Source organism: Pongo abelii, chromosome 21, assembly GCF_028885655.2.
Source record: "Pongo abelii isolate AG06213 chromosome 21, NHGRI_mPonAbe1-v2.0_pri, whole genome shotgun sequence".
Taxonomy (NCBI): Eukaryota; Metazoa; Chordata; class Mammalia; order Primates; family Hominidae; genus Pongo; species Pongo abelii.
The window spans coordinates 33,089,425-33,109,298 of NC_072006.2; the positions used below are offsets into that span (position 1 = coordinate 33,089,425).

Here is a 19,874-nt window from a genome sequence, read left to right on the forward strand (position 1 = left end):
CATCAGCACCAGTGAAACAGACAACTGTCACTTTTCTTCTTCTCTCTCTGCTCCAACTCTGAGGGATCAAGCAACTCCCCCGTTCGGGGAAGGAAGGGAAGGAAGGTGAGAGATGGACAGTGCCTCCTCTGCAGGCGTGAGTAAGGCCTGCGCTGCACCCAGGGGAGAAAATTTGAGCTGGATGTGAGGTTGAGGTTTCTATTTAGATTCTACTGGTCTCCTGAGTTCAGAAAATGAGGCAGAGTTGTCAAAATGGGATTAGTCTGCACAAGCGACAGGAAAGCTAATGGAATTTGCTTGAGGTTATTTTAAGGGACAAAGGCTGAGGAACCATCAGAGTGTGTATAAAGGCAGAGAAGGTTCAGGTTGAGTTAACAGCGCTGTGGCTGGTGGAAGCACGCATTTGCTCCTGGCCACAAGAGGAGCGTGGAGTCCCCTGTGAGCAGAGGCTGGGCCACCCCCGGAACCAGCTCTGCCAGAGGGTTCCAGCAAAAACTGTGAAGTCCCCTCTCACTCTGATGCATGCAGAGAGGCCTGAAAAGTTTGCCCAACCACACAGAGAATGTTTGAAGCCTTCTGTGACCAGGAGCTACCTCCCAAGGCAGCCTCATCTATTTTTGAACATCATGTTAGAAAGTTTTCCTAAACTGGCTTGAAATGTTTCCCTATTTTTGCACCTACAGCCTTGCAGATCAAGCCCACTCCCTTTGGACATTGAAACACAGAGAACATGGCCTCCTCAAATTTATTCCCTGCTCCAGAAGGTCACGGCCACAGCCTCCTCTCTCCTTCACCACCTTAGGTGCAACAGCAGTCAGGTAGAGTCGGTGCTGTGTGATCGCACTTATTTAACATTTATTTTGAGTTAGGGTGTGAGTGCTGGGGCAGGTGGCTAACCATCCCCTGCCCTCTGTGGTGGCCTGAGAGAGAAACAGGAATGCCCCGTGCAGGTTGGGGATCAGCAAGCAGTCTAGACCAGCTTCTCTCCTGTATCCCATTTGGAGAGTCACTGGGTCAGGGGCCAGTCCATCCTGCAGCATTGAAGGGCATGAGGAATGAGCAGGGCTGTGGGGCTCACAGAGCAGGCAGCCCTGGGGAGAAGCGGCCAGGGAATGTGCAAAAGTGATCAAGTCATAAGACAGGGTGGACCCAGCCCCAACCTGGGGGAGAGGAGAGGAGGATGTGCTGGAGTCTGGAGGTCCATGTCTGGCAGCCTTGGGAGATGGAGAGAGTTTCCCTGGCCGGACAGCATGGGCAGGGGGTTCATTCCATGGTGAGCTCTCCCTGCTCCGTGTTATCCAAGTTCGTACGGGAGGCCACCAGGGCCCTTCATTCGGCTACGTCGATGGACAGCATGGCCTTGATTGCAGGGAACTTGTTGCAGGAGAAGTCGGCCAGCAGTTGCTTGGTGCCACTCCGGGTGGGCAGGATCTCAAAACGGACCCGGGACCGCTCCTTGGGCCGTAGGGTCGGCACGCTGATGGGGAGGGCACAGATCAGTGTTGATATGAGACATACGGACCTTGGGCTGGACGGGCCTTCTGTGACCTCCTGCCCTGTTCTGATGCAGGCTGGGCAAGGTCACTGCTTCTTTAGCTCCCTCTAGCTGGCTCTCTGGGTTACCGGGCCTCTCCAGCCCTGGAACACTTCAGCAAGGGAAGTGGGAGGGGGTCCCATGATCTCCCAAATATTCTAAGCCCTGAAGGCCAGCTCTTAGCTCTGGTGACCTGGACTTCTCAGGAGTTCAAGTTTGGTGAACCCCCAAACCAAATGCAAAAGCAGATTCTAGAGTTCCAAGACCCCCAAAAGAGTAAAGAACCCAAGGTCAGAGGGAGCTCTGTCTGTCCCATCCAGGGGATCTGGAGGGCCCCCCCACCCCCTCCCGCCCCCTCCTGCCCTCCCACACCGGCCACTTAGGCCCTGGACTCACTCGATCTTCAGGGTACCCAACAGCAGGCCGCTTCCCTCCACCATCAGCACGCAGTCCCTCACCGGTTCATCCAGTGGATTGGAGAAGAGCATCTGCACGTTCACAGGCTTCCGCACACGAGCCTCGTTCAGCACCTACGGAGGAGAGGGGCTGCTGAGTCAGGACCCAGCTGCTCAGCCCCTGCCTGCACCTTGTTGAGGGCTGCCCAGGGTGACTGAGTGAAGGGGGTGATGTCACTGAGGATGAAGAAGGGGAGACCATTTAGCCCTCCTAGGTGCCAGGCACATTGTGTCTGACGCCCCCTGCCCCCCAATACACAGGATGGTCCTAGGACATTATCCTATGCTGTGGATGAGAACCTCAGCTTTGAGGGGGAAGGGGCCCCCTGCAGCAGCCAACAACACTGTGACTTCCCCAACCCGACTCCAGTTCAGCCCCTGCTTTCCAGGACAGCCCAACCCCACTGTGGGCTCCGTGAGGGTCAGGACATTTTTCATGCTGAATTTATTTTTTGCAGGGACAGGGTCTTGCTATGTTGCCCAGGCTGGCCTCGAACTCCTGGCCTCAAGTGATCCTCCTGCCTTGGCCTCCCAAAGCACTGGGATTACAGATGTGAGTCACTGTGCCCAGCCACATGCTGGATTTAATATTACTTTCCTTGGCTTTCCTGCTTATGGGTCCTGTTTCTTCCCGTAAAGCTTGAATCTCCATCTCTGGGAGGCCCCACAGGTGTTGAAAAGGGCAGCCCCAGGCCCTGCAGCTGCTCACACCCTGGCTCACATTGTAGTTCCTTTAACTCTTTTTCCAGAGGTTGGGTCCCCCCAGCTCAACCCAGGCTACTCTCCTCTGCTGACACCCCAGTCTACCAATGTCCTTCTAAACTTCTAGAGCTCAGAGGTTCCCTGTGCACCATTTATAGTCTGAGTGGATCTCTAATACCACACTGTCCTTGCTCAGGGATCAGAACAGGTGAAGGCCGGGTTTGGGGTCAGAAAAGCAATTTGGACTATTTATTCAGACCAAAAGATGAAAGCTGTTGTGTTTCTGCCAAGAAACAGCCGTAATTCATTCTGGGCAGACAAGTCATCTCTTTGCGCCTCAACTTCCTCATCTGATAAAGAAGGGCAATCATCTCTCCCCTCCCAGAAGGGGCCAAATGAGATCAAGAATGGAGAAGAAAGCATTTTGGACATAGAAACTGACATTTTATGGCTATTGGATTTCTTCTTCTTTTGAGGATGACTGGAGGTTGCTGGGTTTTGTTGTTGTTGTTGTGTTTTGTTTTTCTTGTCACTAATCCTCAGAGCAACCATTTTACAGTGACAGAGCTGAGGTTCAGGCTGATTCAATAACCTGGAACATTCACACACAAGGAAATAGCAGAGCCCAGCTGGATCTAAAGCCTTTGCTGTTTCCAATAGGTCTGCATTACCTCCCAGTAATTTGTGAATAATTGAAGCATTTTAGACATCATGGTCTATATTTTCATTTCTCCCATGAAACTCATTTAAGTGTATGACATAATTTGAAGAGTGCAGCATAATTTTATGCTATTAGGTTATAACAAAGCTATACAGATGTTGCCACATTTTTCATGGTGATATTTAATTTGAGATTTCCATGCTTTTTTTTCTTTTTTTAATGCCGCTTACCACTCTCTCCTATTGACCCAAATCTGTAAATGTACCCAGAGGAAAAGATAAAAGCCACCAAAAACCTGAGTTTGCTTGTCACAGATGATGGATCAATTGGGAGGACATCACCCTTTGGAAACAATGTTCAGATTGTTTTTGGCCTGGTTTTGTGGTTTAAGGTCCTCAGTGCTAATTGCCAGTCAGTACCAGGTTAAATAATGGGGTTTTACCCAAATTATTATCTTTTCATACAGATCACCTTCTCCAGTTTAAAAATCCATGTTCTGCTCTGAGTGAGCTATGCGTTGATCCGTTCAATAGAGACAAGAATGTCTTGATTTTCCGAAGGCTTAAGTGGAGGAAAGAACGTGCCTCGAAGAAGGAAGATCAGGAGTCATTTAAAAAGATTAAATTTTTAAAAAGAGTCAGTGATGGCACATTTCTAGTCCGTATATATTCTGATTTCCTTTCTAAAGATATTGTAGTATCTTAAAGATAAGTAGACTTGCCATGGAAATCTGGAAGATGTATAGCAAAAGTGTTGAATAAAAGATAATGCTGGAAGAAGGTTTGAGGACATCGGATAAGGGAATATAATGGGGAATATACTGGGGAAAAACACTAATTTTTTTTTTTTTTTTTTTTGACAGAGTCTCACTCTGTCAGCCAGGCTGGAGTGCAGTCTCGGCTCACTGCAACCTCTGCCTCTCGGGTTCAAGCAATTCTCCTGCCTCAGCCTCCCAAGTAGCTGGGATTACAGGTGCCTGCCACCATGCCTGGCTAATTTTTTATATTTTTAGTGGAGACGGGGTTTCACCATGTTGGCCAGGCTGGTCTTGAACTCCTGACCTCAGGTGCTCCACCCGCCTCGGCTACCCAAAGTGCTGGGATTACAAGAGTGAGCCACTGCGCCTGGCCAAAAACTAACTTCTTTTAAACACTGATCACTTTAGTACAGAATGTTTTCATAACTGAACTGGCAGGCACCCAGTATCATTTTCTAGCCTCCGGAGTTGGAACGGGCACTCTGCTGTCCACCATGTCTAGAGAGATGGGGAGTGTTTCTCAGAAATGTCTTGTGAAGCAGGAGAGGCTGTCACACGCAGGGTACAAGCCCGGACTGACTTTCCTGTGCAGGGAAGAATGCAAGTCCAGAGCCAAGGAGCTCTGTTTCAGTCCTGCCCCGAGGAAGGGGCTATTTCTCTTTTACAAATAGTGGCTATCCACTAAGACATTGTGCTAAGGGAGACAGTGATGAACTCAGAACAGAGGTAATGCCTGCCCTCGTGGAGTTTACGGTTGGGTAGGGATTCACAACCAAATAATTGCACAAAGAAAGATAATATTCCAGCTGGGACAAATGCCTTGCAGGAAAGGACAGAATGTTCTGAGGGTGTATAACTGAGACCAGTTTGGGAGCCTAATTTGGGAGCTCAGGAAAGGTTTCCCTGAGGAAATGATACTCTGCAAGCGAAGTAATTTAATGCCAGTGACAGAGTTGGAGCAACTAAGACTCAGATTAAAGGACCTGCTCAGTGTCACCACTGATCAATGGAGGGGTTTAGATACAATGCCAGATCCATTTGGTTACATGGCCCAAGGCCTGAACAACTGCCAGTCTCAGCCCCCAGACTGGCTGCCCAGTCACTGGCTCTCTAGCCCCTAAGGTAGGGGACCAACTCCCCCATCCTGAAGCACAGTCCAAACTAACCAGGACAGTAAAAGGGTGCAATTGCAGGCCAGCTGTGTGGGACAACCAGGACCCGCATCAGAGCCAGCACTCTAGATCCCCCTGCCCTCTCTGAGGTCAGGAACCCCTGCAGCCAGCTTACAGCTTAAGGAGGGGTGGGCCAGGGCAGCCATGATTATCTGGCTCCTCCTGGTTTCTGGGGCTTGGGAAACCTGTGGCATTGTGATTGTACAGGGAAAGGCAATTTCTATCTAGACAACTGGGGCAGACGGTGGGTACAGCAGATGAGAGAGGGCAGGGCCTGGCCCATGAGGCTCTTGATTGGGCCCCAAGGGAAAACCTCGTGTTCTTTGTCCGTTTGTCTGCCTGTCCTTGTCCAGCCTTTTACCCTTCAGACCTATACTCCCTGGTTCCAGCACCCTCCACCCTGGGCTGTGGGGATCAGGCACAGGGGCTACAGGGTGAGGGACAGGCTTGGAGTCTGCACAGGTGCTCCAACCAGGGCTGAGGAAGAGACAGAGTGGCCCGAGGGGCCTCCCACAGACCTGCAAGCCCCACCTTCCTGGGCTCCTGAGAAGGAGCCTGGGGGTGAACGCTGCAAAGTAAAGGAAGCCCTATGAGCAGAGAAAGAGGGGTCTTTGTTCTCAGCCACTTTGAAGATGCTGTTGCTGGCTGGTGATGTACCAGGACGCCTTGGAGGGGCATAGGCTGGGAGTCCCAGGGTCTGAGGCCTAGCCTTGACTCTGGCAGTAGCCAGCTGTTCCCTTCTCTCCGGGCCTTGGTTTACTTGTGTGAAATGAGAGTATAGGAGCATGTGACTAGGCTCCTAAGAGTCCACGATTCTGTAACTCCAGGGTCTAGACAGTGGAGAGATGCTGTGGCTCAGGCCTGTTTCTGATCTGTCCATGACAAGGGGCTGGGCTGTGACCCTGACATGTCAGCTGGCTGAGTGTGAGACCCACACCTGTGCCTCTCTGTGATTCTCAAGCCTGGCATGGCCCAGAACACAGCAGATGCTCAGTAGCTGAGTGAGAAGGGAATGAGCTGAAAAGAGTCCCTCCAGGCCCCTCCTCAACTGATGCCCCCAGTGGTTCTGAACTAGAATCCGAGAAGCAGCCAGGCAAATGCACGCGTTTATCTCACCAGACAGGGAGCAGGAACACGGGCCTGAGTGGGAGCTCTTGGCTATTTGGCAGAGGCTGGACCCAAGCCGGTCCCAGTTCTCTGCCCCTCCCAGCAAGAAAAAACTCTCCATTGCCATCTGGGAGAGCTGTGGCTCACAGGGATGGTGGGGCTCCTGGGAGCTGGGCTGGCTGGGGGCAGAACCCCTTCCCACAGGATGGGGAACCCCATTACCTCCAGGGTCAAGGTGGGGTTGTCCAGGATGATGTCCCGCTCCACCACCACCTCAGACTCATCTGGGACCTTGCACACGGCTGTGATCCGGATCATGTTGTCTGACTTCAGGTACTTCTCATACTGAGCGTACGAGATCTTTATGGGATGCTCTGCCTCTGGAAGGAGAAGCCAGGGGATCCGAGTGAGGGGGAGTGGGGATGGCTTCTGAACCTTCCTCAGAACAGATGCCAAGCCACGGCAGGGTAAGCTGGTGGGAGGATCTGCAGCCCCGGGCTTGACTGAGCCCTCCTTGGGCCAGGTCCTGTGGGAAGCGTCCCCTGGTCAGGGTGGGCTCCAGAGCAGGGAGCAAGGAGGCCCCAGGACTCTCTCTGGCTGGGCAGATTCCCAGGAGGATGGGCTCACAGGGGCTAAAGATACTGCTGCTTCCTCCCCACCCCGAAAAATGTTGGAGGGCAGGTGTCCTTTTTTTTTATTTTTTAAATTATTTGTAGAGATGGGGTCTTTCTATGTTGTCTGGGCTGGTCTCAAACTCCTGGACTCAAGTGATCCTCCTGCCTTGGCCTCCCAAAGTGTTGGGATTACAGGCGTGAGCACTGCGCCCAGCCACAAGTGTCCTTCTGAGGGGCAGTGGAAGAATACAAATGCCACCTGATTGCCAACAACAGTAGCAATCATGACAGTAACACAATAATAGGTAGGAAGGGAAGCCAGAGTATTGGCTAAAAAAACGCTTAGGATCCTCTCCGTCATCTAATAGCCTGGGGTTCTACTGCCACAGCATCCCCTTCATTCCTCTGGTCTGGTCTCTAGTGCTTCTAAATCATCCACACACCAGCCAGACAAAGCTTTGGAAAGCTGTTTTTTGTTTTGTTTTGTTTTCTAAATCACTCTTCTTCTGTGTCACATGTCACTTCAAAAATCTTCCGTGGCTCCTCACTGCCTTAGATAAAGTTCAGACCCCTCAACCTGGCCCTGCATCACCTGTCCCTTAAAAGAACCTTCCACACTTCTTGTTCTGCAGACAAAACAGGCACCTTTTCGCCCCCATATTTTGACTCACATGGTTCTCTCAGATGGAAATGCCTCCCCTGGCTTCTCTCCATGCATACGGCTCCTTCCCCACGCTTTGAATCCTCTCTTCTGACCCCGTGGGCCGCGGGGCCTTTTCCCTACCCTGATGGGCTTAGGTGCTCCCTTCCCTCAGGCTGTCATGCTGGGTGGCCTGGAGGTGCCCCAGCACCCACAGTATTACATACTCTTGTAGGTAAGACTGTGAGGAGGAAGCTGCCTCTGCTTTTAGCACTGGAGGAATTTGCCATCCCTACCTCAAATGTGGAGAGGACAGGCCCTTGCATCAGCTGGTCCAACCCTCACTGTCAGTAACCACCGAGGTTCAGAAAGGGAGGGAGACTTAACCAGGGTCATCTAGCAACTACTTGGCAGACGACCAGACTCTAAGACCACTACACCTGCCTTCTCTCTGTTTTCCATTCTATTCTGCAAAAGGAGTTTTTTGTTTTTTTTTTTTAACCACTTCCATCCTGTGAATTTTTTTTTTAATTCCAAAATTAGCTCTTTTGGCCAGGCATGGTGGCCTGTGCCTATAATCCCAGCACTTTGGGAAGCCAAGGCGGGAAAATTGCTTGAGACCAGCCTGGGCAACATAGTGAGACCCTATCTCTATAAAAAACTTTAAAAGTTAGCTGGGCATAATGGCATGCCTATAGTCCTAGTTACTTGGGACTACAGCTCCTTGGGAGGCTGAGGCAGGAGGACTGGTTGAGCCCAGAGTTTGAGGCTGCAGTGAGCTATGATCACTTCAGCCTGGCAGACAGAGCAAGACCTTGTCTAAAAACAAAACAAAACAAACAAACAAACAAAAGCCCTTTCTTTGAGTTTCTAAGGTCAATAACAGCCAGGCAATTGCTTCTGATACTGAAAAGATTTCTGCTAAAATTCTGCCAGAAGACAGATTGCTAGGGGATGCTGCTTTCTGACAGGTGTGACACCTCTCAGTTTCTCTAGAGACAGAATTCTTTCAAGATGGGCAGTATAATTAATCAGTTTCTATTAGTTCCTTATGTGAAACAAATAACCACCCTGCCCTGTTAATCTGGCTTGTAAGTCCAAACTTTTCATAACAGCTTGAAGGATTTTACCAATGTGGGCACACCTGCATTCTAATCCTTCCACAGCACAACCTTTATCTGCTCCACCTTGTTCCCTTCCCATCCCTGCTACCCAAGGGCAAGGAGTCACGGTTCCTCCCAAATGCTCAGACTTCTAAGAAAACTTGTCACTGTTGTTAGGATTCCAGAAGGTCCACCCACCCCGTGGCAGCTGTGGGAGAGCCGTGGGCCAAGGTTTAGGGCCCCGTGGTCATTGCCACCCTCCTGAGGTCAAATTTGAAAAGCGATTTGTTGTGGGGGTGGGGGTGAGGTGGGTAAGAACAATACAACATAGAAAACAGGGGGTGGCTCTGGACTCAGTATCAGGAAACCTAGGACCAAGACCCAGCACTGCCACTACTATCTATGACACTTTATCACTGAAGCAAGTCACAACAAATCTCTCCCAGCCTCACTTTCTGCTTCTATAAGATGGATACTGAAAATCTGCCTTTTTTTAGAAGGTCAAACTGTGTGAGGTGGTATATGCTTGTAAGGGATATTGTGCCATAGCTATGAACTGCCAAAGCCTCCCTCCTTCCTCCCTTGGGGTGTAAAAAGATTTTGGTTGGCACCACCCTGACATTTGGTTGGCATCACTCTGTTCAGAGAGACAGCAACTTCCAAAGCATCAATACATGGCTTAACCACAGGGGCCGCTGGCTGCTCCATTCTTAGCTGACTAACCTGGAGCCCAGCAGACACCCTGCAGCCCCAGAAGTCCATTGGCTACCTCGAATTCATGGATCCCCTCCAACTGCGGGATGTGTTACCTTCCTCGGGGTCCAGGGACATTGTGGCAGAGTCCTTCCACACTTCATGTACAAGTGTGCCATTGTAGATAATGGTCCAGGCTGTCATGTTCACTGTCACTGTCTTCGTATCCCTGCTCAGGTTTTTGAGCAGTAGGACCAGGTTGACTTCTTTGCCTACTGCCAGCATGCCAGCGACCTTCAACTTCCCGATGATGCTGGGCTCCTGTTCCTCTGTTTCCAAACCCATTGAAGACGTTGCGCCAAATGACGCATTGGGTTTAAGTTTCCCCAAAGCCTTTTGGAACACTTGTCTTTCCTGGTCAGAGCCTGTGTGGTGGGAAAAGACAGAAACACACCAGGGATGTGGTGGCAACCTGGACAAAGGACAGTACCCTGCCTGGACAGGTACCTGGCCTAGGACTGGTGCTGGCTCCATTGCTGCCCTAGCAGGCATTTGACTTTCTCAGGTCTCCAGCTCACCTGTCTTAACTGGAGACTCACAGACCAGTTGGTCTCTGGTGCTTTTCCAATTAGCTTTAAATTTCCCAAAATCTGTAGAAAAGCTTTATCAGCACCTTCACACAATTACTATGTGGGTTGATCATTTGCTTGTGTTAATTAGGTTAGATTTCATTTTTTTCTGATAAAATGTCTTTTATGAGACTTAAAAAACAGATAATTTCAAAATAAATCATAAGAACTGAGCTGAAAAAGGTTAGAGTACATTCATAAGCCAAAAAACAAGGTGATGATTTAGAACTGACTTCATTAAAAATTTTTTTTTTGGTAAACCATGTTCTTCTGCCTTGTTTCTAAAGGTGCTTTGAGAGTCAAGGAGTGACATTTTGATCTGTGCCAGTTGACAAGGACTTCCCGTGGTCGGTATGGTTCCAAGTTATGACTAGTTGAAATTGCCCAGAAATTTCAGTTTTCAAAACTGCAAGGGCTGGATAAAAAGATGGGTTTTCTGACTCTGACTCAGGCTATGGGCGCTGCTGAGTGTGATGGCGTTAAGTAGCCCACAGAGAATGACAGGGATGTACCTGAAAATGGCTCTCAGGGCACACAGAGCTGAGTAACCGACTGCAAGCCTCTGAGCCAGGGCTGACTGAGCAGTTCACAAAAGGCTTGACATGAAGATAGATCTAGGAGAAGGTGTTGACCTTCCAGGAACACAGGCAAAGGTACACAAGGAAGAATGACCATGTTGACATCTGCAGACCACACTTACGTTCTCCCACCTTCCCCAACAACCTGTGAAATGCTTAAGGCACTGGATGACTTTCTTTTCATTTTTTCTTTTTTTTCTCTCTTTTTTTTTTTTTTTGTGTCAGGGTCTCACTCTGTCACCCAAGCTGGAGTGCAGTGGCATGATCTCAACTCAATGCAACATCCACCTCCTGGGTTCAAGAGGTTCTCCTGCTTCAGCCTCCCGAGTAGCTGGGATTACAGGCACCCGCCACCAAGCCCAGCTAATTTTTGCCTTTTTGGTAGAGACAGGGTTTCACCATGTTGGCCAGGCTGGTCTCAAACTCCTGACCTCAGGTGATCCGCTCACCTTGGCCTCTCAAAGTGCTGGGATTACAGGCATGAGCCACTGCACCTGGCCCAGATGACTTATTGTAAGCATTTTACTATACAGCAAGCCCCTTCCCATAAATTACATGTGATTTGCAGAGACTTCAGAGGCCAACTCGTCCATGCCTATCAAGTTAAGGCCCTAAGAAGAGACACAACTTGTCCAGACCACTCTGAGATGGACTGGGCCAGTCATCTGCAGAGGCAGAGAGGGGGCCAGTTCCCTGGTGTCTGGACCCCTGGTCTAAGTTTCCTCCCACACACCCTGCTAAAAAGGAGGCAAGCAGCCAGATTACCTAAGCTGGTAGTTCCTGGTGGGTTGGGTTCCTTTTGATGCCTTCTCATCCTCTAGTCCAGTTGTAAGTCCAACCCAGAGCTGAAGGCAGTGCATGGATCTGAGCCTTCTGTGCCTGAGACCTTGAAGCAGGTGTGTTTGCACAATGAGGCTTGGAGCCTCGATGCCTATATAGGTCACCTGCTGGGTTTACTCAAGACTAAGCTTCTTCCTGCTGTTTTCTCCCTTTGCTGTTGCTATTGCATCAATACTTAGCAACCTATTTTATGAGCTTTTCCTCCCTGGGGCCCTCAGAGAGAAGCTAGAATCATTAGGTAAGAAGATCTGGGCAACATCAGGCAGGGTGATCTGTCCTGTCACGTAAGGGCTGGGGCATTGTTAGGAGTCCTGCAGGGACCCCCTCCCCCGCCCCCACAATGGACCTGCCCGTTCTCCATTGTTTAGGAGGTTTGGCTGAGACAGCCAGAGATCAAGGTGTGGGGTAAGGTAAGGAACCCCACAGGATCGTACAGCCATGTAAGCAGCGCCTGCAAAATAGTCACCTTGGGAAGTCATTGTTCCAGTGAGGCTATAGAGGTTCAAATTGATAAAGATCACCACTGCTATTTATCAAGTCTTGACTATACGCCAGGCATTGCACTTGGCACTTTGTATACCTTAGCTCATTTAAATCCCACTGAAGACAGGCATTGCTCTTCTCATTCTTCGGGTGAGGAAGCGAGGGCTCAGAGATCAAAGGAAACTTGCTCGAGGTCACACAATTATGGCTGGTAGGGCTATAGGTCACCTTCCGCCCCCGAGTTTTTGCTCCCTGGCCCCCTACACTTGTTTCTACGTCATAACATTGTTGAAAATACTTGTCCTACATCTCCACACCCCCAGCCCATCTACAGTGTCCTCTGTTGCATCCCCAAGGCCCAGCATGAAGCAGGCACTCAGTATGGGGCTCAGAATATGTTTATTGACTGAGCAAAGGTCTATCTGAGCTCAGTCCTGGGAATGACCTGCAGAGGAAGACTGAGGCCAAATTGAGGCCACCAATCTCATAACCCTAAAATTGTGCCTCCAAATGTTCACAAATACCAGCACCTGGGGGGGCACCCACTTGGACTTGAAGTCAGATCCCATCGCCTGCGCTCAGCTTTCCTTTTTTGTAAACTCGGCCAACACCAATAGCCAACAGTCACTTAGAGATTCAGGGCTTACTTTGGGGGTACTGTGTGCACCTTTATGAGGATGCTTTTCTTGACCCCTCAGAACCAACTGTGAAGATCAATGGAATGAACAATTTCAAAGCGTTTTAGAAAGAGTGAAATGTTGACCCCATTAAGGAGTGACTGTGGCCTGCAAGAGCAAGCACTAAATTACTTTTGGCTGTTTCTAAAAATGAACTTTGTCTTCAAATGCAGAACTTTTATCAGCATTGAGAATTCTCCAAGAGATGCGCTGCTGGTTTCAAAAGAAACTCTGGGCAGTGAATGTAATTGAGTCAAGGCAGCCTCGTAGCAACTGGCCTTCCAAGGTGACTTTAGGGGGACAAGCAAGGTATGCATGCCTGAGATTTCAGGAGCTCGGGTATTCTTACCATGTAATCACACCTCATCTGGCTTCTTGGGAGACCTTCAAATGTGCACAGTGCAAGTCCAAGTCTCTGGGTTTCTTTGTCCCTTTCTTTGTTCAGATGGTTTTCTCCCTGAGTTTCTCAGAGGCTAGGGGAGCAGACTGATGGAGAAATCTCTCCCAAAGCCCTTGGGGGCCTTTCATGGGGGCCGTGTCTCTCCCTATGATGTTCACTCATGGTGCTGTCACCCTAGCTGTGTAGTTGAGACAGGGACGCAGCTAGAGATGGACTGGGTTTGCTGCCCTGCAGCAAGCTTCCACTGGCACAACAGCTGCCCATGATGGTTTTGTTCCCTCTGGAAACAGTCCTGGGAGGTGGGTGTTAGGTGCTAGGGAGCAATCTTATCATTCAGGCAGAACTGGCTGCCAGTGCGGGGGAGGGTGAGGACTTTTCTCCTCTCCAGCCTCAGAGCCATCCTCCCACAATAGAACCTCTTGCGGCACTGCCCCGCCAGCATCCCTCCTACCTTCTGGATACTTGTACTTCTCCGTGACGTCCATGCGAGCATTGCTGCCCACCGCCTTGGTGCTGATGTACCTGCCAATGGCGTGACTGTTCACAGAATTCTTCCTCTGTTTGCCAGTGGTGTCATCGTACAGCCAGGTGATGCGGTCGGCATTAACCTCCGCGAAGATAAAGGGCATGTCGAAGTTCAGCTGCACATCACCCTCTCGAACACCAATGACCGAAGCGGGGCCGCACTGGAACACCCCTGGAGGCCAAGATGCAGAGGCTGGATATATGCCAAGGCCACAGCCTGCCCAGTGCCCGATTCCCCAGGGCCTTCCAGGACCACTGCAAACCCCTGCCTCTGCCCTGCCCAAATTCCTTCACCCCTGACTGTGTGTCCCACTCATTTGGCATTCTGCAGAGACCCTCCTGGGCTATGATTCTCTTGCTGGTCGAACTCAACCTCTACATAAGACTACACAATTCCGCATTCCGGGTGCCTGATCCATGCTGACCCACTGTCCTTGGTCTGTTTCCTAAAGAGGAAAGTCTTGCTTTCTCGTGCTCAGGGTGGCTGCCTCTTTTCTACCTCTGCAAATCATTCTGTCCTAGAAGCTCATCACCTCCCTATTCCAGGAAGACTTCCCTGAACAGGCAGCCTGCAGGGACCTCTTGTTCCTCTGAGCTCCCAAGCCTGACCATTTCTTCCCTCTTCTTAGCACTCAGCATGGGAAGCTTAGATAGATAGATAGATAGATGTCAGTGACTTTCAACTTTTTTCACCACAACCCCTAGAGAGAAATACATTTGACATCTTGGCACACATATGATACAGAAACAAAAGTTTCACAGGACAATGGTCTTTAGTCTAACTATATCTTTTTTTTTTTTTTTTTTTTTTTTTTTTTTTTTGAGATGCAGTCGCGCTCTGTCGCCCAGTCTGGAGTGCAGTGGTGCAATCTCGACTCACTGCAAGCTCCGCCTCCCGGGTTCACACCATTCTCCTGCCTCGGCCTCTCTCAGTAGCTGGGACTACAGGCGCCGGCCACCACGCCCGGTTAATTTTTTTTTTTGTAATTTTAGTAGAGACGGGGTTTCACCATGTTAGCCAGGATGGTCTCGATCTCCTGACCTCGTGATCCACCCACCTCGGCCTCCCAAAGTGCTGGGATTACAGGCGTGAGCCACCGCGCCCAGCCTAGTCTAACTATATCTAATGAGCCTTGATAGTTTATGTTCTTTTCCCTGCTTTCCGTTCCATTCCATTTCATTTTCTTTTCCTAAAATGATGGACAGAGCCCACTAACTAGATTTTATAACCACTAATGGGTTGCAATGAAACTTTTGGAAAATAGTGGCCTAGCAAACGTCTCAGTTACCTCCAAGCCCCCAAATCTAGTAACATGCACTGATTCTGGTAGAGGAGCTAGGGGTTGGGGGTAAGACTTAATTTTTATTGTCAGTCCTTTTAGAATAGTTTGAATTTTTTTCAACCACCAGCACATATTACTTCATAAATCACTGTTTTTTGTTTTTTTAGACGGAGTCTTGCTCTGTCTCCCAGGCCGGAGTGCCACGGCGTGATCTCGGCTCACGTCAACCTCCGTTTCCTGAGTTCCAGCGATTCTCCCACCTCAGCCTCCCAAGTAGCTGGGATTACAGGCATGTACTATCATGCCCGGCTAATTTTGTATTTTTAATAGAGACGGGATTTCACCGTGTTGGTTAGGCTGGTCTTGAACTCCTGATCTCAAGTGATCCACCCTCCTCGGCCTCCCAAAGTGCTGAGATTACAGGTGTGAGCCACCACGCCCAGCCCCATAAATCACTTTTTAATGTTTCAAAGAACAACTGAAAATGAGGGTAACAGACAAGACATGCTCTAGAGGTCAGAGAAGGGAAGAGGAAAGGCTCCAGGAGAGCCTGGGACCCAAACCCTGATGGGGCAGGAGACAGAGGGAGGCCAGAGGAGGAAGCAGAGGCCCGCGAGAGGGATGGCAGAGGCAGCCTGCCTAAGGGGGAGCTTGGTGTGGCAGAGAGAGCTGCTGTGGGTGGTGACCAGTGGAGAATGTGGACTAAACCCCAAGGGCAACAGGGAACCACAAATTTTCTGTGCTGGGAAGGAGAGGCTGCTGCAGTGGGTGCAGGAAAATCATTACTGACAGAGGAAGGCTGCTCTCTCTGCCCACCTGGCCTGTGCCAAGGCTCTGTGCAGCAACAGTGGCCATTGTGGGTGCAGGGCAGACACTCATTTAAACAGCAGCCCAAGCCAAGCAAAATTAGCAGGGGAGATCTATTTTTAAACTATTTTTGTTTTAATCCCATCATACATTCCAGAGGGAGAGGGCTTTGGAGTTACTTCCCTATGCTGCTGCCCATGGCTGTAAATAACTGTGAGGCTCACGACTTAGAATCACACCCAGAGAAGTTACCTTGGCTTCTTTCCTGCGGGGTAGCATCCAACACCTGCCATCCACCGTATGCGGGGCCCAGGTCAGACCTCACAAACCAGCCTTCATTCCAGACATGGAAATTCCTGCAGATAGAAACAGAGACTGCAGCGCTTGCCCAAGACCACACAGCAGATGAGTGGCAAGACAGCACATCTTTGCCCTGACAGTGCAGCATGACAACGTGCATCGAGTGAGTTTGCTCTGTGACAGCTGTTATGCTAAGCCCTGGTGAGCATCGTCTCGTGGAAATCCTCATACGCTGTGAAATGGGTACTATTTTTATGCTCGTTTTATAAAAAGGGAAACTTGGGCTCAGAGAAGTTAAGCATCTAACGATGGCAGGGTCAAAATGTGGACCCATGTATGCCTAACTCAAAAGTCAAAGCCTTGACCAGCATGCACCTTTCTAAGGAGCAGAACGAATTCAGATTGGAGCCAGCCACCCAGGGGCAAACCCACACAGCTTTCTCCCTGTGCCTGGCAGGGTATGCTTCTGTGCTCGGTGTGGGCCGAAAATGAATGGGGTTGCTGCAGGAGTGACTGACTTACCTAAGAGCCACACCGTCTCTTGGCTGGGATCTGAACTGAAGAATGACACCTGCCAGTCCTCAAATGTTCTTCTTCTTGTGTCTCAATTTGTAAGCCTCAGTCACCACTCACCCCTCACCAGGCACAGCCAGGTAGCCAAGGTCTTACTCATTCTGTCCCCCAATTCTGCCCTCTTCTGTCCTCTCCACTCCCATGGAAAGTACAGTCACACTGGTCTTGGCACTTTTCAGTTCAACATGAAGAAAATATAAGTTCGACATAAATCCAAGTTCTAGTCAACATGGAAAAAAATATTTCTATACTGATGAGGTGGAAAAGATAGTTCTAAGCAGACCACCCATTTCAGAAGGCATAAAGGAAGAGACTCATATATTTGAGTATGTAAAAATATTGAAGTTACATGTAAACAAACAAACAAAAAACCTGTAGCTCTGTTTCTGGTATGGAGGATAAGCTCAAAACAGATGAATCCTTTTGCATATCATGATAAACTGTGGCGAAAAAATGAAAAACTAGAAAAGACACCTGAGCGTGATCAAAGCACAATGATTTTGGAGAGGAATCAGAATGTAGAGGAAGCTGCACTTTTTATGAGTTTGCTCTAAGGAAAGGCCACAGTTGGGGTAAAGTACATGGAGCAAGAACTCGACAGGCAGCCCACAGCTTTCTGATCTGAGGAATCAGGAACAGAGCCTGAACCAACCTGGGTTGCTGGAGAGTGAGGGGGGAATTCTGAAAAGAGCTCAGGAAGCTGCCCAAACCTCTGGGTGACCCTCAATCATGCATGGATGAGGCAGACCATGAGCCATTCAGCTGGAGATAAAAGCCCTGAACTGAGAGCAGAGCCACTGCCTACTGCAAGGGAGACAGTTTGCACGTTGAGTCACCCAAGATAAGCAGCTAAAACAAGATAACAGAATTCAGACACATCCAATGTCTGAGGTATGAGCCAAAATTACCCAACAAACAAAGAACCAGGAAAATGTGGTTTATCCTCAAGGGAAAAGATAATCCACAGAAACCAACCATAAAATAATCCAGATGTTGGAATTGTCAGACAAAGACTAAAGCAGTTACTAGAGCTAGGCTCAATGAAATAAAGGAAAATATGCTCATAACTAATGAAAAGAGATAAACTTTGGGCAGAGAAATACAAAATATGAAAAAAGAACCAAATGGAAAATTTTAACTGGAAAAAGGATGAATATCTGAAATTAAATGATAAATAAACTTAATAGCAGGATAGAGATGACAGAGGAACGAGTCAATAAATTTGAAGATAGGTGACTAGAAATTATCCAATTTGAAGGCAAAGTGAGACAAATGATTGAAAAAAATCAATAAAGCAGAGAAAATATATCCAACATACATGCTAGATAGAGATTTGCTGTATCAATATTGTAATGTACTTACAAATTGATAAGAGAAAGCATACTTTCCTTGAACTAAGTGATGAAAAAATAAGAAATAGAAAAAGTAAAACATGCCCATAAATAGCAATGAGCAGGCAATTTTTACAAGAAATACAAATAACCACCAAACATATGAAAATAGTTTTAACCTCAGTACTATTAAAAGAAAATTAAAATGACAAAGAGATAACATGACAGAGATACATAGATGACACCTATTAGATTGACAGAGATTAAAGCATAGGGTGATACTCATTGTGGCACTCATTTCCAGGTGGGAAAACAAGCACTGTCATACCCCACTGGTGGGAGTTTAAATTGCTATGACCTTTGTGGAAAGCAATTTGGCAATGAGTATAAAAACCTTTAAAAATCTACATACTCACTGAGCCAGTAAGTCCACATCAAGGAATTTCTCCCATGGAAAAACTCACGTAAGTGCACATAGATGTATATCTAAAGGTGTCCACCGAGGCATTGTTTGTAATAGCAAAAATGTTGGAGCAAAAGTTCATCAATAAGGGAATTGGCAGATAAATGGTGGCAGACCATGGAATGGGATATCAAACAGCTGGCTGTCAAAAAGGACAAACAAAATCAATCTAGAACTTACATGGAGAGACGTCTAAGAGATATCATGAAATAAGAAAATCAGTGTGACCAAACATCGTGTGTTCACACTCGTAAGTCAAGGCTAAGCTACGAGGATGCAAAGGCATAAGAATGACGCAATGGACTTTGGGGACTCAGAGAGAAAAGGTGGGAAGGGGGTGAGGGATAAAAGACTACAAATTGGGTTCAGTGTATACCGCTCGGGAGATGGGTGCAACAAAATCTCACAAATTGCCACTGAAGAACTTATGTGACCAAATACCACCTGTTCCCCAAAAACCTATGGAAATAAAAAAGGAAAAAGAAAAAAAACCTATGTGTATATATGTAGATGCATGATAAAGCTGTTTGTTAAAAAATTACACATAAAACATTGGAGAAAGTCTCCAATAATTCTATTTTCTTAGATATCCACCATTAACAGTTTGGTGTATGTGTTATGTATACAGTGCATACAAACTAAGTTTTATGTTACTTATTTCTGTAATGTTTTTATTTTCTATCATGTAAATTACTCATTACTTCTATAATTAAAAAATATATGTAAGTTGGATGATCATAGCTAACACAGTGTTAACACAGAAAGTTGTGTCCTGTGTTATTGCATATATTAACTTATTTAATCCTTACAACACCCTAAAAGACAGAATTAATTATTATTCCCCATTCAACAACTCTGGAAACTGAGGTTCAGGGAAGTTAAGTGACTTGAGAAGGTCTTACAGTGAGTAATTAAGCAGAGTGGGATTTGAATCCAGGCAGCTGGGGTTAAAAAAGGGAAACAGGTTAACAGTAGGTTCCATTTTATGTAACCTGATTTTACATAGGTTCCATTCCATGTAATAGAATATGATGTATTTATGATGTATTTGAAATGATCTTATTTTTGAAGATTTTTTAATGATATGGGGAGAATGCTCATGATATAATGTTTAGTAAAAAACACATGACTAAAACTAATGGTGAAGTGGTTGGTTTCGAGGTGTGGGAAAAAGTGGGATGTATCTATTATATGCTCTGTCTTCTACTCATGCCTTATAAAATGTATCATCCCAATTCTGAAAACAACAATAACTCATAGAGAAAAGATGAATGGAAAACTACCAAATGTTGAAGATATGTGAATAAGATCATAAATGGTTTTTATTTCTTTATGTATTTTGATTTTTTCTATAATTATTTTTAAAAGGGCATCATAAAAATGATCTCCAGGACCCAGGAAGTCTTTTTGAACAGGCCTTCATGATCGGTTAGAACTCACCAAGGAGAAGGCAAGGGAAGGAGTGTGGGAAGATGGTCCTAGGTGGGTAAAAGGGGCAAGGGAGGGATGAGAAAGTGAACGAGAACACCAAGTTTCACGTTCAATTT

At 47.8% G+C, this 19,874-nt stretch overlaps 1 protein-coding gene across 1 annotated transcript in view; it reads right to left on the reverse strand.

Annotated features, from left to right (window-relative positions):
* Window positions 1-744: 744 nt before the first annotated feature.
* TGM3 (transglutaminase 3) overlaps window positions 745-19,874 on the reverse strand; it is a 28,930-nt gene continuing 9,800 nt past the window's right edge. Inside the window, exons 8-13 of the mRNA XM_054542000.2 lie at window positions 15,913-16,016; window positions 13,497-13,742; window positions 9,555-9,863; window positions 6,611-6,768; window positions 1,931-2,064; window positions 745-1,477 (exon numbers count right to left, since the gene is read on the reverse strand). Coding sequence (XP_054397975.1) covers window positions 1,330-1,477; window positions 1,931-2,064; window positions 6,611-6,768; window positions 9,555-9,863; window positions 13,497-13,742; window positions 15,913-16,016 — 1,099 coding nt within the window. The 3' untranslated portion in view covers window positions 745-1,329. The remainder of the gene's footprint in view (window positions 1,478-1,930; window positions 2,065-6,610; window positions 6,769-9,554; window positions 9,864-13,496; window positions 13,743-15,912; window positions 16,017-19,874) is intronic.